This window comes from Labrus bergylta, chromosome 16 (genome assembly GCF_963930695.1).
Source record: "Labrus bergylta chromosome 16, fLabBer1.1, whole genome shotgun sequence".
NCBI lineage: Eukaryota > Metazoa > Chordata > Actinopteri > Labriformes > Labridae > Labrus > Labrus bergylta.
Window position 1 is genome coordinate 1439697 of NC_089210.1, and position 13006 is coordinate 1452702.

General features: G+C 43.2%; 3 protein-coding genes and 1 non-coding gene across 4 annotated transcripts in view; 1 reads left to right on the forward strand and 3 right to left on the reverse strand.

Moving 5' to 3' along the window:
- Window positions 1-642: 642 nt before the first annotated feature.
- Window positions 643-5551, forward strand: s1pr5a (sphingosine-1-phosphate receptor 5a). Its single transcript, XM_020656000.3, has 2 exons — window positions 643-800; window positions 1576-5551. The coding sequence occupies exon 2, from the start codon at window positions 1841-1843 to the stop codon at window positions 3044-3046; it is 1206 nt and encodes a 401-aa protein (XP_020511656.1). The 5' UTR covers window positions 643-800; window positions 1576-1840; the 3' UTR covers window positions 3047-5551.
- Window positions 5552-7841: 2290 nt separating this feature from the next.
- spc24 (SPC24 component of NDC80 kinetochore complex) lies at window positions 7842-10568 on the reverse strand. Its single transcript, XM_020656007.3, has 6 exons — window positions 10512-10568; window positions 9142-9334; window positions 8567-8711; window positions 8335-8439; window positions 8176-8252; window positions 7842-8086 (listed from the first exon to the last, which is right to left on the reverse strand). Exons 2-6 carry the CDS (start codon window positions 9305-9307, stop codon window positions 7980-7982), a joined length of 600 nt encoding a protein of 199 aa, XP_020511663.1. The 5' UTR covers window positions 9308-9334; window positions 10512-10568; the 3' UTR covers window positions 7842-7979.
- Window positions 10569-11111: 543 nt separating this feature from the next.
- The window catches only part of kri1 (KRI1 homolog), a 7741-nt gene continuing 5846 nt past the window's right edge, over window positions 11112-13006 (reverse strand). Inside the window, exons 15-18 of the mRNA XM_020656002.3 lie at window positions 12718-12848; window positions 12070-12134; window positions 11883-11978; window positions 11112-11779 (exon numbers count right to left, since the gene is read on the reverse strand). Coding sequence (XP_020511658.2) covers window positions 11290-11779; window positions 11883-11978; window positions 12070-12134; window positions 12718-12848 — 782 coding nt within the window. The 3' untranslated portion in view covers window positions 11112-11289. The remainder of the gene's footprint in view (window positions 11780-11882; window positions 11979-12069; window positions 12135-12717; window positions 12849-13006) is intronic.
- Window positions 12487-12583, reverse strand: LOC114921504 (Z30 small nucleolar RNA). The gene has a single exon (XR_003809796.1). It is a non-coding gene; the product is annotated as a Z30 small nucleolar RNA (small nucleolar RNA).

A 13006-nucleotide genomic window follows, 5' to 3' on the forward strand; every position in this document is an offset into this window, starting at 1 on the left:
TAATTACAAATGCTGTCAAGTGAAGCTCTTCAAATGTTGAAATACAGAATATTTAATGTATTTAATAATCTGGATTTACTTTTACATGAGCAAATGATTATTCAGGGTATTTTTATGTCACAACAGATGCTATCTGAGGGGATGTTTAAATGGCATGTTTGCACCCCAAAAAGGGAGTTTTTGATGTGTGGGCTCAAAGATAATTACAGATGAAGCAGATCTTTGGGGAGTTATTTTCTGAAATGTGGGATTTCTGGAGTGCAAAACAGACCCAGCTGCTCCACTCTCACAAATTACTATTTTTCCACTGACAAATTAACCTGTGGTTTTTTAAAGATTTCAGTGTGATGTTTCTCTTTTACTTGACTCTGGGAGGGAGCGAGAGGTTCCCACGTAATCTGACAAACCTGAAGAGCAACATGTGGACGTCATTACACGTTCAAAGCATATTAAATACACAAACGGATGAGGAGAAATAATAGACAAGTGTGCACCTCAGGGCAAACTGATAGAGCTCAAATCTCACTTTCTTCCTGTTTGAAGGACAAACACGCGAGCATTATCTGTCATCGAGCTCTAATCCTCCTGAGGGCAAATCAGAAACTAACTCGAGGGGTCAGACGAAGGGGGGGGGGGGGGGGGGGTGGTTGAAGGGCAAACCCAACCCACTGCTGCGTGTTGAATCCTGCCCCGCTCCGTTCCCACTTCACACTCTCATGTCGCTGTGGTACAGAGACCCACCGAGTCCGAGTCCTCTCCACCTCTGCTCAAAGACTCACTGGATATTTACGTGTTTACAGGTGCGTGGGGGAAACTTTACAATGTTACTTTTTATTAACAAATGTGGTTCGTGCAGGTGCGTGAAATGTGTGTTTGCCTCTCCGTTAAAAAAAACAAAACATTTATCGTAACTTTAACGGATGCAGCGCCACTTTTAACTGCAATGTTTGACTTTATTCTGTTCATATTCCTTCTGATTATTTTTTACTAGATGAATCGTAAAGAAATCACACAGAAACATGATCAAAGGAAACATCTGTTTGAGTTGAATGAGCCGGTTTGCATTTTTAAAGCCGTGCGTAAATACGCACAGAAATGCGTAAAAACGATAAACACAATCAGGAATACTTCATTTATTTCTGTTTGGACATTTAGGCGTTGCAGTTGCTATAACACAGAATATGAACATGAAGAAGAAGAAGCCTTTAGGAAATGCATTTATCAAATATTTTGCGTGTTCGTTTTAGCAGTTTAACACCATTTTTTTTAAATAATGTTTTAAAAAGCGTGTTTGAATATTTACAGGATGGAATAAATAAAACGCAACAAATGTTCAGATTAAATCCCGGTTTAAACTTTGTATTTTATTTCTTATTAACCCTCTTTAATGTCTAATTTTTGAAACGCTCATATGTTTGATTCTGGAGGCTTCACTCTCATCTCTCATGCAGATATATTCGCTTACGTGTTTGCATCTTGATGGATTTAAAAATGTTTATTGATTAAACACTAGACTTCCTCTCTTAAATCCTCCAGTTTTCCACATTAACTTGTTTCTCCTCTGTTTCGTTCCAGGTTCGCGCTCATCGCCCTCTACTGGTCAACCAGGGGATTGAACAGATGTGATTTTTGGAAGACAATAATCACAGGAAGTTCCTTCTTCACAGCAGCAGAAGGAACATTTTGTCTTTTATTTTAGTTAAAGTTTTTAAGACTAAAATGCATCATCAGAGGACTAAATGACGCCTTCTCTGTGGATCTAATTCATTTCAAAGGTGATTTTTTTTTATTAAAAAGGGAGAAGTGACTTTTTTCTGGAAGCAAAAAAAAAAAAAAAGAAATGTCCACAGAGTCTTTACAAGCTGCCTACGCTGTCATGGCTCCGTCCGCCGTCCCGCTGCCCCCCTCCACAGGAAACCTGCTCCAGATGTTCCGCGCGTACCAGAGCAACGCGGTCATCATCGAGCACTACAACTACACGGGCAAGCTGAATAAGAACAAATACAAAGACGGGCTCTCCCCAGAGGGCATCGTCTTCCTGCTCGTCTGCCTCCTCATAGTCGCCGAGAACGCCGTGGTGCTCGTGGCGATCTGGAAGAACAAGAAGTTCCACTTGCCGATGTACTACCTGCTGGGAAATCTGACTTTGTCCGACCTGCTGGCGGGTTTCACCTACATGGTCAACATCATCATGTCGGGCGCCAACACCTTAAACATGACCCCGGTGATGTGGTTCCTCAGGGAGGGGGGCGTGTTCATCATGCTGGCGGCGTCCGTCATCAGCCTGCTCGCCATTGCCATCGAGCGCCACGTCACCATGGTGAGGATGAAGCCGTACCAAGGGGACAAACAGGGCCGGATGTTCGCTCTGATCGGGGCGAGCTGGGTTCTGTCGGTGCTCCTCGGGATCCTCCCGGTCCTCGGCTGGAACTGCATCGGCCAGCTGGACCGCTGCTCCACCGTCCTCCCGCTCTACGCCAAGAGCTACGTCCTCTTCTGCATCACCGTCTTCAGCGCCATCCTCATGTCCATCGTGGTGCTCTACGTGCGCATCTTCCGCATCGTCAAGTCCAACACGCATCGCCTCGCCTCGGTCCCCCAGCGCAAAGGCCTCTACAGGAAGTCGCAGAAGTACATGGCGCTGCTGAAGACGGTCACCATCGTCCTGGGAGTCTTCATCGCCTGCTGGCTGCCGCTCTTCATCTTCCTGCTGCTGGACTTCTGCTGCCCAGCCAAGAGCTGCGCCGTGCTCTTCAAGGCAGACTACTTCCTGGGCATGGCCATGCTGAACTCCCTCCTGAACCCGATCATCTACACGCTGACCAGCAAGGACATGAGGCGGGCGATCCTCCGGCTGCTCTGCCGGCGCTGCCTGCTCACCAAAGACGGCCAGGTGAAGAAGATCGGGATGCCCTTCCTCGAGTGCAGCACGAGTAAGACGGACGCCGCCTCGCACAGACTGGAGGGGGTGGAGACCACGGTGTCCTCGGGGAACTTCACCCCCTCCACCATCAAGGCCATTTACCCCCGAATGTCCAAAACGTGACACGGGCAACTCGCCCAACAAACTGAGAGCGAACACTCTGTTGGTGTTTCTTTATGAGCTGATCCAGTCACAGAACGTTTCCTGTCGCACTCTGCCACAGTTTTGGGTTTGAACCTTCATGCAGTGACGGATACAAAAACAGAAAAACCTCGGGCACAGACGTGAAAAAGTCCCCCCTTAACCCCCCCCCCCACACACACATCTGAACCAAACTCCTGACACAAAATGGCATCAAACGGCACGACAGTTTCAGCTGTTTCATCTTTTATAGTTTTGTGTCTTTGTGTTGTTATTCTGTCACCGTCTATCATCATTAACCCTCATGCATCATTATGGACATTGTTGTCCATTTGGTCAAATGTTTCCTCTTCATCTGGTCATCATTTTGTCTGTTAGTGCATATGGCACACATTTTTTATAAGAAAGTCTCTCTTGACACATTGTGGAACGCACATTTTATTTTTTTAATAGATCAATAGAACACTGAAACATGTTCACTACCCTCAGAAGTCATTAAGGACAAAAATGTCCACTTCCAAAAACTGCTATAAAAATAGAAAAGATTGATATTTTTTTTCTACTTTTTTTGCATAAATCTAAAAAAGGGTTAAATTCCTAAAAATGATTGAATGTTTGGTAGTTTTGAGCAAGGCTGAAGTTGTTTAAGAGATTTATGCAGAAAAAAAGTAGAAAAAAAATATCAATTTGTTTTATTTTTATATCAGTGTTTTGGAAGTGGACATTTTTGCCCTTAATGACTTAAGAGGGTCGTAAATTAAACGGATGCCTGATGGTTAAGATCGTCTTCGTGGGCATTTTGCGTGGTTTTAAGTCTGTGTGAGGTCGTGCACGTCTCTTTGAAGTCCTCTTCGTGCATCTTTTATGGGATTTTTTAACTGCTTGACATTTTTAGCGTCTCTTTGTCTTCCTGTTGCATCTCCAGGTTTTTGTTGCGTCTCTTCAAATATTTTTTCAAATCAGTTTTTAGTAGTTTTGTGACTAGTCCCTCTCTGTCTCTCTTTGGAGTCGTTTAGTGAAAGTTTTGGATTCCTTGCATGTCTTTGTAGCTGTTTGGTGTCTTTTTGTCTTCACCCCCAGTTTTTACATCTCTTGTGGTAGTTTTGCTTCTTACCCGTGTCTCTTTGTCTCTGTGTTTCATGTCTTTGCAGATTGTTTTGTGTCTCTGTCTCATCTCTGTGCAACCCTTTGTGGTCATTTTGCATCGCTGCTGTTGTTCGGAGTGTTTTGAAACCTCTGTGGTGATTTGATTTGTTGCCAGTTTTTTTAAGGTCATGATGTGATAGAGCTACATGTGTAGTTTCTCTTTTAGGTTTCTTCTGTTGTCAGTTTGTGTCGGGTTGCGTTCAGGGGTTCCGGGCCAGAAGTTGTCAAAGACTCTGCAACATCTGAAACAACATTCATTTACAACATCAACTTCACAGCGTTGCATTTGTGTCAGGAGTTTGCATGTTTTTTGAATGTGCAGCGTTTCTGAGTATGCTGCTTGTTTTTCTAAATGTTTGTCGTCGAGCCTTTGACTCCTTCCGGCCTCCGTAAGGGGAGGCGGAGTCTGTGCACTAGAGTTTTCTGTGCATCTTTTCTAAATCTTAAACCGTGAAAGACTAAATGTGCCTCTATAGCATTTAGTGTCCTGTGGAAGAAAAAAAAAAGCATCTCATGTTTTTTTTCATCAAGACCCTGATAATCAGACCACTTCTTGTCGGAGTTTATGCGTTTCCTCAAAGAACAAAATTGAATTTAAAAAATGTGCAAACAATTAGGACACGAGGATAAATCTCATGCAGCCCAGCAGCAGATTTATCCTCCTCCTGTCCTCTCCCTGTGAAGCGTATAATAATATGTTGTTACAAACACGGAGCATCCACACCCAAAAAGCTGCAGCCAAAACCAAGTAATTTCTGCCATGTGAGTTTTAGTCAGCTGCATTGTGGGTAGAGGTCTCCTCGCTGGAGATGAGAGGCTCAGCGGCACTGAGGACGCGTCACAGCCCGGGGGAGAGGGGGCGGGGTTTGAGCCGAGCGGTTTGCAGCTTTGGAGGTCCTTTTGACAGATGTAGCAACACTTGATGAATGAGGAGCAGCAATTAAACCCGACAGGCGATGTTCTCTGACGTCTTATCGGTTTAACGAGTTCGAGTGATTCTCCACGGCTCGGGGGGGACAAACGTCACGGCCTGCAGAGCTTTCGATGTGGAGAAAGTTCATCTTTCATTCCTGTGAAAAAAAAGAGCCGATATCAAACTCCTCAAAGAGTGAGCGCTCCAAGGACTTGTTGGGAAATTAAATCAAAGGACAGTTTATCATTGAGATATGTTGTACATAAATGTAAAGATAAATAAAATCTATTTACTGATTTTTTTTAGCTACCTTGTAAATATAAATATTATCTTTTCTGAGCTGCAGTTTGTAAAAAAAAAAAACCCTCACTTAAATTATGCTGCCAGTTTTATATGTGCACTGAATAAAAACATGTGAATGAAGTTTACACAGAGGTGTGTTTGTCAGTTACTTCCTGATCTACTCTCATGCATACACTGTGACGTCCCTGCAGGGGGCGCTGGAGTCCCATCGATGGCGGTCTCCATGCTGGAAATGCTGTCTCAGTCTAACTTTCAGTGAACCTAACGACAGGCTGAGAGCTGGAGCTGAGGCGGGTTTTAAACCTCCTGACAAACCGTTACACCGCGCCCACCTGTCAATCAGGTCAGCTACACGCCTTATTGTGAATAACTCTTATCCTTCATCAAATCAAAACTGATGAGTCATCAAAACATTCACCCCCCGTACAGTGTGTGTCCATCCAGACATGAGCTAATCACACCTATTTGGTTTTTGAACCAGGCTGTAAACATGTTCATCTCTGCTGTAAAAACAGGCTTTTTAGAATGGGTGTGTATGTGACTTCCTGTGCTTCTGCAGCCAGCCTCTAGTGGACACTCCAGGAACTGCAGGATGTTACACTTCAGCATCGGCTTCATTTTTCAACATCGGAAGTTACTGCTTGGTTTCACGTGTCAGAAATGTTGCCGAAAAGTTTTCTATCTCTGATACAGTTTAAAATGTATCTGCTTAATATGAAAATAAAAAGATCTAAATATCTGTAAAGTAGTATCATCGAGCTATTAAACCTTAAAAATTCATTAATTAAGATTTGGTTAAATGCCTTTAAATTAAATTCAAACACTGTTATAACAATATATTGTCATAATTGCTTCACAAAATAAAACACTTTGTTTGAAGGTGTGACTCATGGGGGGAGGGGGGGGGGTAACTTTCCTTCCTCAGTTGTCAAAAGTATAACATGCATTCTGAGGCTTTTAGTGTAAACACAATAAAGTCTGAGGTTTTAGATTAAGAGGTTTTTGTTACGTTTGGAGTTTTTAAAAAAAACAGAAACAAAAAAAAAAAAAAAAAACAACCTAAACCTCAAAACATCAAATAGAGTGATGATAGATTCATACAAAGACACACCGCATCTGCATGTGAGCCACGTGTCAACCACTGATATTTGGTGTGTGTGTGTGTCAGAGCTGCACATGAAGCTGCAGAAACAAACATACGCAGACGCTGTGTTTACCGTAAGGAAACCACACGGCGCTGCGTGGTTCTTCTCGGTTATCAAACCTGTGAGTAGGAGCTGGAGGTATCATCCTGCACGCTCTGAACCGACCACCACGCTCACACTGTGAGGGCACAGAAGAAGGTGGTAGAGGTTTCACTTCTCGGTAAAGCAGGCCCTACATTTAAACACACACACATCAGTGCAGTGCAGAGACTCAGTGTGGGCAGAATGAACGTCACCTGCAGCGACTTTAGACCTGACTCTACTTCATTCTGTCTGCAAGGTCTAGTCCATCCATCCATTATCTATACAGCTCAGTTCCCCTGTCATCATGTCATTGGGTGAGAGGTGGCGTTCATCCTTTACCTGGCCAGCCAATCACAGGTTCTGATATATAGAAACAAACAACCAGCACCACTCACATTCACACCTACGGACAATTTAGAGTCTCCAGTTAACCTAACGAGCATGTCTTTGGACTGTGGGAGGAAGCTGGAGTACCCAGAGAGGTCTAAAACTAAAATAGATCTGCAGCGACATCTAGTGGCCAACACAACACCCAGCCTCGTCTACAAACAAACAGTAACATTCCTAATCACTAATGAACCTGAGCTGGGCTGCACACTCACATTATTTATGTATTTATGTCACTCCTGAAATGTGATTTTGAAGGCAGCTAAAGCTGTTTTTATGTTTGTCTTTTGAGTGTGATGAGAGGATCTCTGAGCTTGTAATGCAAGACACATTTCTGTGCAAACAGACAATAAAGTGTTATCTTATCTTAAGCAACAAAAAGTCCTCTAGAGTCCTTCTATCCCTTTTTCTTTCTGACCACATTTCTTTATTCTTCCCTGGATTTTGTTTTTGTTCAGTTTTTGGCAAAGTTCAATCACAGAGGGGGAGCTGGCAGACGCACACATATTGGATATCAACCGAACCAGCCCACTACTGAGTAAATTGCATATTCTGCACACAAAATTAGGGATGCAGCCCGCCTCTAGTGGACACTCAGGGAACTGCAGGATTTTGCGCTTCAGTCTCTTTTTTTAACACCGGAGGTTGCCACTTGGTTAAATATGAAATGTTTGTTTTGTTATGTCTCGTCTCGTGGTATGAAATCTTGATGAGCTTTTGTTGTTGTTGATGTGTTGAACAGAATCATCATTTTGTGTTTTTTTGAATCCATGTTACTGAAATACCACCAAAGAACAACTTCTTAACCAAATGTGAGAAATTTAATTAGAAAAACAATAAAAGTGTCAAAGAGAAGAAAAGGAAACAAACACGTTCACAGACTAACATAAATATTTTACACAGCACCGTGGACTTCACCACCACCACCATCCGTCATCTACCATTCGGTGCTGACGAAGCCCCACAGCTGGTCACTGACGTCGCTCCGAGATCGCACAGACGTGTCGATGTTGATGGGCGTGGCTAAATCTGCACCGTAATGAACTGCGAGAGGAGAGAACACACTGAGCATCGAGCGCCACAAAAACACACACGATACCCAAAACAACCATGACGACAGAGGAGAACTGTACCTCCTTTCAAGACGCCGGGTTGTGTGTTGTATTCCCACTTGATCTTTGTTATCAGGTAGTACACCTGAGACACGTACCTGTGGCACACGGGAGAGTGAGTTAATAATCCCGGAGGGGAAATCTGCATCCTCTTCTGAGGGATAAAGTCGGAGTACTCACACGGCTGAGGGGATGACCTCGGTGGTGTCTTCATCCACCTCGTTCTGCAGATTCTGAAGCTCGTGTTCAGCAGTCCTCAGACTCTCAAACTCTCTCTGCAGGAATCTAAGCGAGGATTAAAGAAGCTGACAGACAGGAGGGTAAAACCAAACCAGACCAATCCAGACCGTGTTCCTTCATGACGGAGAATTGTTTTTAACGTTTCGTCATCATAAGCACTTTTAAAAGATACTGCAGCTCGGACTCTGTGATCTGGCTCTTGGCCGTGCACTTCTTCAGCTGCTCCTCCAGACTGCCCAGCTCCATCTCGCGGTGCTTTTTCTCCTCCTCCATGTCGAGCAGCCTCTGACCCGCGCTCTCCTCGACCTGAGCCACGTCTGGGGACGAGGAACATCTGCTTTATTTACACGACGTGTGAAATGTCTTCAATCCAATTTAAATCATTCTGATTGGAGATTCACACTTCACTGTTTACATGGACGCTAAATAAAGTCGTGCAATTCATCTGACGCACGCAGAGCTGTTGCTGCTGGGTGTTTCTGCCTGAAATAGCAGCAGAAGAAGAAGCTGTTCCTTCCTGTTAAGATACATAAAAGCATGCTCTAATGTGTGACTGCTCTTAGGAACACAAGGTAGACTACGGGCTCAAGTTTTTCTCCGTAGTGAGATCCATTTCAAGCAGAACTCAATCCCTGCTGTGTGTTTATTCCCCATTTTTATTTTATTTCTGGCATGGACGCCAGAAACCCTGAAATCATAAACAGGGTGAAGGTGATGTTCACTGGATGAAGGGTGTTCTAAACTTACCTTTTAAAATCTGCGTCACAATCTTTTTGGTCTCTACGTGTTGGTCAAAAAGAGCCTTATGTTCATCTTTCACTCGGCTCAGTTGCTCCAGCTGCCCGCTGTTGATGAACGCCACCAAGGCCTCGGCCGTCTCCTCCAAGTCCTGAAATTTGTTCCCTTGAGCCATCGTGGTGAGACTGTAAAGAAAAAGAAACTGAAGAGATTCAACAGAAAATTATGTTTTGGTGCTGAGTGAGAGGCACAAGATTCAAATATCTGATGAGTATATTTTAACTTCATGCTTTTAATAAATCTAAATAAAAAGACTTGTGTTAGGACACTGTTACGGCTGTGTGTTTCCCTGTGCTGTGTGTTCCCCTGTGCTGTGTGTTCCTTCTCCACTTCCTGTTGTCTCCAGCCCAGGTGAAGCCACTAATTGAACAACGAGGCACACCTGGCCTCAGAGCTTAAAAGGCTGGCTGCAGAAAGAGAGGCATTCTGAGGAGGTGGTTGTTGTTGGGACTGCTGTGCCGCTCAGTCAGGGATTGTCTTTTATTAAGTTACTTTCTAATTTGATCTGTGTTATGAGATGATGAGATGAGATTCAACTTTATTGTCATTACACATACACAAGTACAGAGGAATGACATGAGGTTTGACATCTCACCAGAAGTGCAATCAGCAGAAAGTGCAAGAATCTGTGTAATTACAAAATGTACAGATGTAGATTTTAAAAAAGTGAATTATTGGGTATATATGTCTGGATTAATGGGATGCTATAAATATAAATAAATGCTATAAATATAAATAAAAGCTATAAATATAAATAAAAGCTATAAATATAAGTGTATTCTTAGGATTATAATATACAGATTAAGGTGCAGTGAGCATGCTACACTAGATTATCATTAAGTTTAAGTAATTGTAATAAATCCCTTTGTTTTGACTTGTGTTAAAGTGTTTAATGTCTTTAATGGGTCAATGTGCGTAACAACACTTTACGTCTAACAACAGCACTTTACGTCTTCAACATCAACAACCACTGAAGCTGTCACCAGTTAACACGGTAACTCGTTAGCCCATAACACCGCACTGGGGAAAACATTTTTTATTAAATGTATTATTATTTTTAAAAGTGCTCCTCACCATATTGTATATTCTTTACTATCTAAACATCAGCTTTAAAACATTTACAGCCTTCAGAGCATGAACTCGTCTCCTTCATTTGTTTACCGTAAACAGTTAAACGAAGCAAACGTTAAACTCTAAAATACGACAGTGACTCAAATGTAACACAACACTGTCGACTCAACTGCATGTGTCGTTGTAACTATGTTTGTAAAATAATTTTGATCCAGGATGTGAAGGTTAGGGGGCAAAAAGCGACTTACCGGACAGTTTCTTTTTTCCGGGATTCAAAAACAGACCGCGCTTCACTTCTTCTTCGTTGGTGTTTGGCGGAAATTCAGCAGCAGCTTCCGCGCATATCGCCACCTACAGTACAGGACTGAAATAGCATCGACGATGTACTGTGAACATTTCATCAGTTAAATACTTTAAAGCTTAGTCTGTCAAAACTGCTGACATGTTTAAATGAAGAAAACTCACAATATAATTAATTCTCCCTACATATTTATCAGTAATATATTTGCTTATCAACGGTCGGCTTCATTTAAACCGAGCTAACGGTTCAATCTCCTGACCGGAGACATCAAATTTGTGGGTTTATTTTGTTAACCGCTTTACCGGAGTTATAGCAACATTAGAAAAATGTTTCTTTACAGTGTTGTTCATTGTTAGGCTGCAGAGGTATGTCAATAAAAAACAAAAATGCTGGAACAATGTTCACGTACAACAGCCGTATAAAACATGGAACCACTGTGCCTTCAAATTAAGTAAAAATATGTAAAGTAAATGAACACTCACCTGTTTGAATTACATGGATAACAAGCAAGAAGAAAACTACGATAAAAAACTGAGAAGTTCAGGGATGATTTATGAATAATAAATGTTTATTACAGTCGTTGTGAAATCTTAAACACATGAATGTAGAAGAGAAAACATTTCAGCATGTCATCTTATTTATAATAGTATAAACATGAATCAAATGTTTTTCATGATGAAAACATTTAATAATCAGACTATAAAAATCTTTGTATTGTTCTGATCTCAGAGCCTCTCTTTGTTTTTCTGCTTCTCTTTCTTCTCCTGAGCTTTTCGTCTCGTTCGGCCGAGCTGTCTGAAGAACAGTCTCTTGGGGTTCAGACCGTACGCCTTCAGTCTCGACCGGCTGAACTCCCGCCCGCCTATTTTCACCCCGGTTCTTTTGACGCCTTGCCATCCTGGATACTGAGGCTTGTTCCTGAGCCACGGCGGGACCTCAGTCCTGATTTTCACCTTGTTGGTTTTATCTGCAGTTTCCTCGGCAGTGACCGCCGCCTGGGGTTCTTCATCTGCTTTCATCTTCTTACTCACGGGAACCAGAACCTCCTCGTCGTTGTCTTCCCCGTCCTGAGCGAGAGTCTCTCTTGTAGAGTCCGGGTCGGACGCCGCAGCGTCTCCGTCCTCCGCTCCTGGGATTTCTTTCTCAGCGTTCTTCACACGATCTCTTCGCTTCTTCCCCACTTTGGTCTTAGCCTCTGCAGCCTCTTTGTCCTCCCTGTAGAGAACAATCACAGACGTGTTAAATACCATACATTAATCACTGATGGTGTAATACATGATTCTGATTGGCCGCGTCGCTGCGTGTCATTTTTACTCACTCAGAATACACGGAGCTCAGGATCTCTCTCTTCCTCTTTTCATTCTGGGCTTTGATTTTATAATTCTTCAGATCACTCATCTCCTCCTTTTCAGACCTAAAAAAACAAAACGATGTCGTTTCATTAAACCACCGGAGACAACCGAACAGGCGTTCACACTTTTTAAATGAGGGGGCGGAGCCTCTACCTGAACATGCACGTCTTCTTCAGAGAGCACCAGCTGTTCAGCTCCTTATCGTTAGCTTCTAGAATCTGAAAAAAAAAAAAAAAAGAGTCATTCATCAGTTTAAGTCAACAACATTATTGTTTCTGGAACATCAGAGTCGACTGTGAGAGTTTAAACTAGAGGTCGACCGATCTGAAATTTAAATCTTTGACTTTTGGAAAAAGACTTCAGTGTTGATTGTCTGTTTCTCCTGTGACATCTAGCCAATCAGATCGTGTTGTGGGCGGGACATAAGGTGAGACAGAGGCGCCAAAGTGGCACACTCTTTAATTTAAATCAGTGAAATAAAAACACTGATTCAGGTAATCGGCTGAATTTTGACCTCTTATTTCGGTCGCCCCCGGAGTTCAAACACTTCCCACGAGCTGCCGGTGTGATCTGCTCAGAGAGAAGATTAAAGTGAGATCACTTCCTGGTCAGAGTTCTCCCCAGAGAGAAAACAATACCAGGTCAGAACAGATCCTCATCACTGCAGCATCGTTCACCAGCAGCCAGTCGGCCGATGTTATCATGCCGTCCTCAGGATCAGGAGCGTACACTCGCTGGTGTACAGCAGCTTCCAAAGAGGGCGGGGCTTAACAGTTAAATTTAACGCGCTTTGGTCCTCACCTCGTTGGTGCTCAGGCCGAAGTCGTTGGGCAGAACTTGTCTGTAACGGAACCGGCACGGGAGGTCGTCGATGATGTCCTCGTAGTCCAGCTTGTAGTACTCGTCCAGGTACTGCTCGAAGGACTTCTCCTCTGAAACAAAAAACATTTAAAAAACTATTTTACTGAGGCGCAGTGGTTAGAGTGCATGTATGGAGGCTGTAGTCCTCCAAGCGGGTGGCCCGGGTTCAAATCCAGCCTGTGGCTCCTTTCCCACACGTCATGCCTCTCTCTGATTTCTAACTCTATCC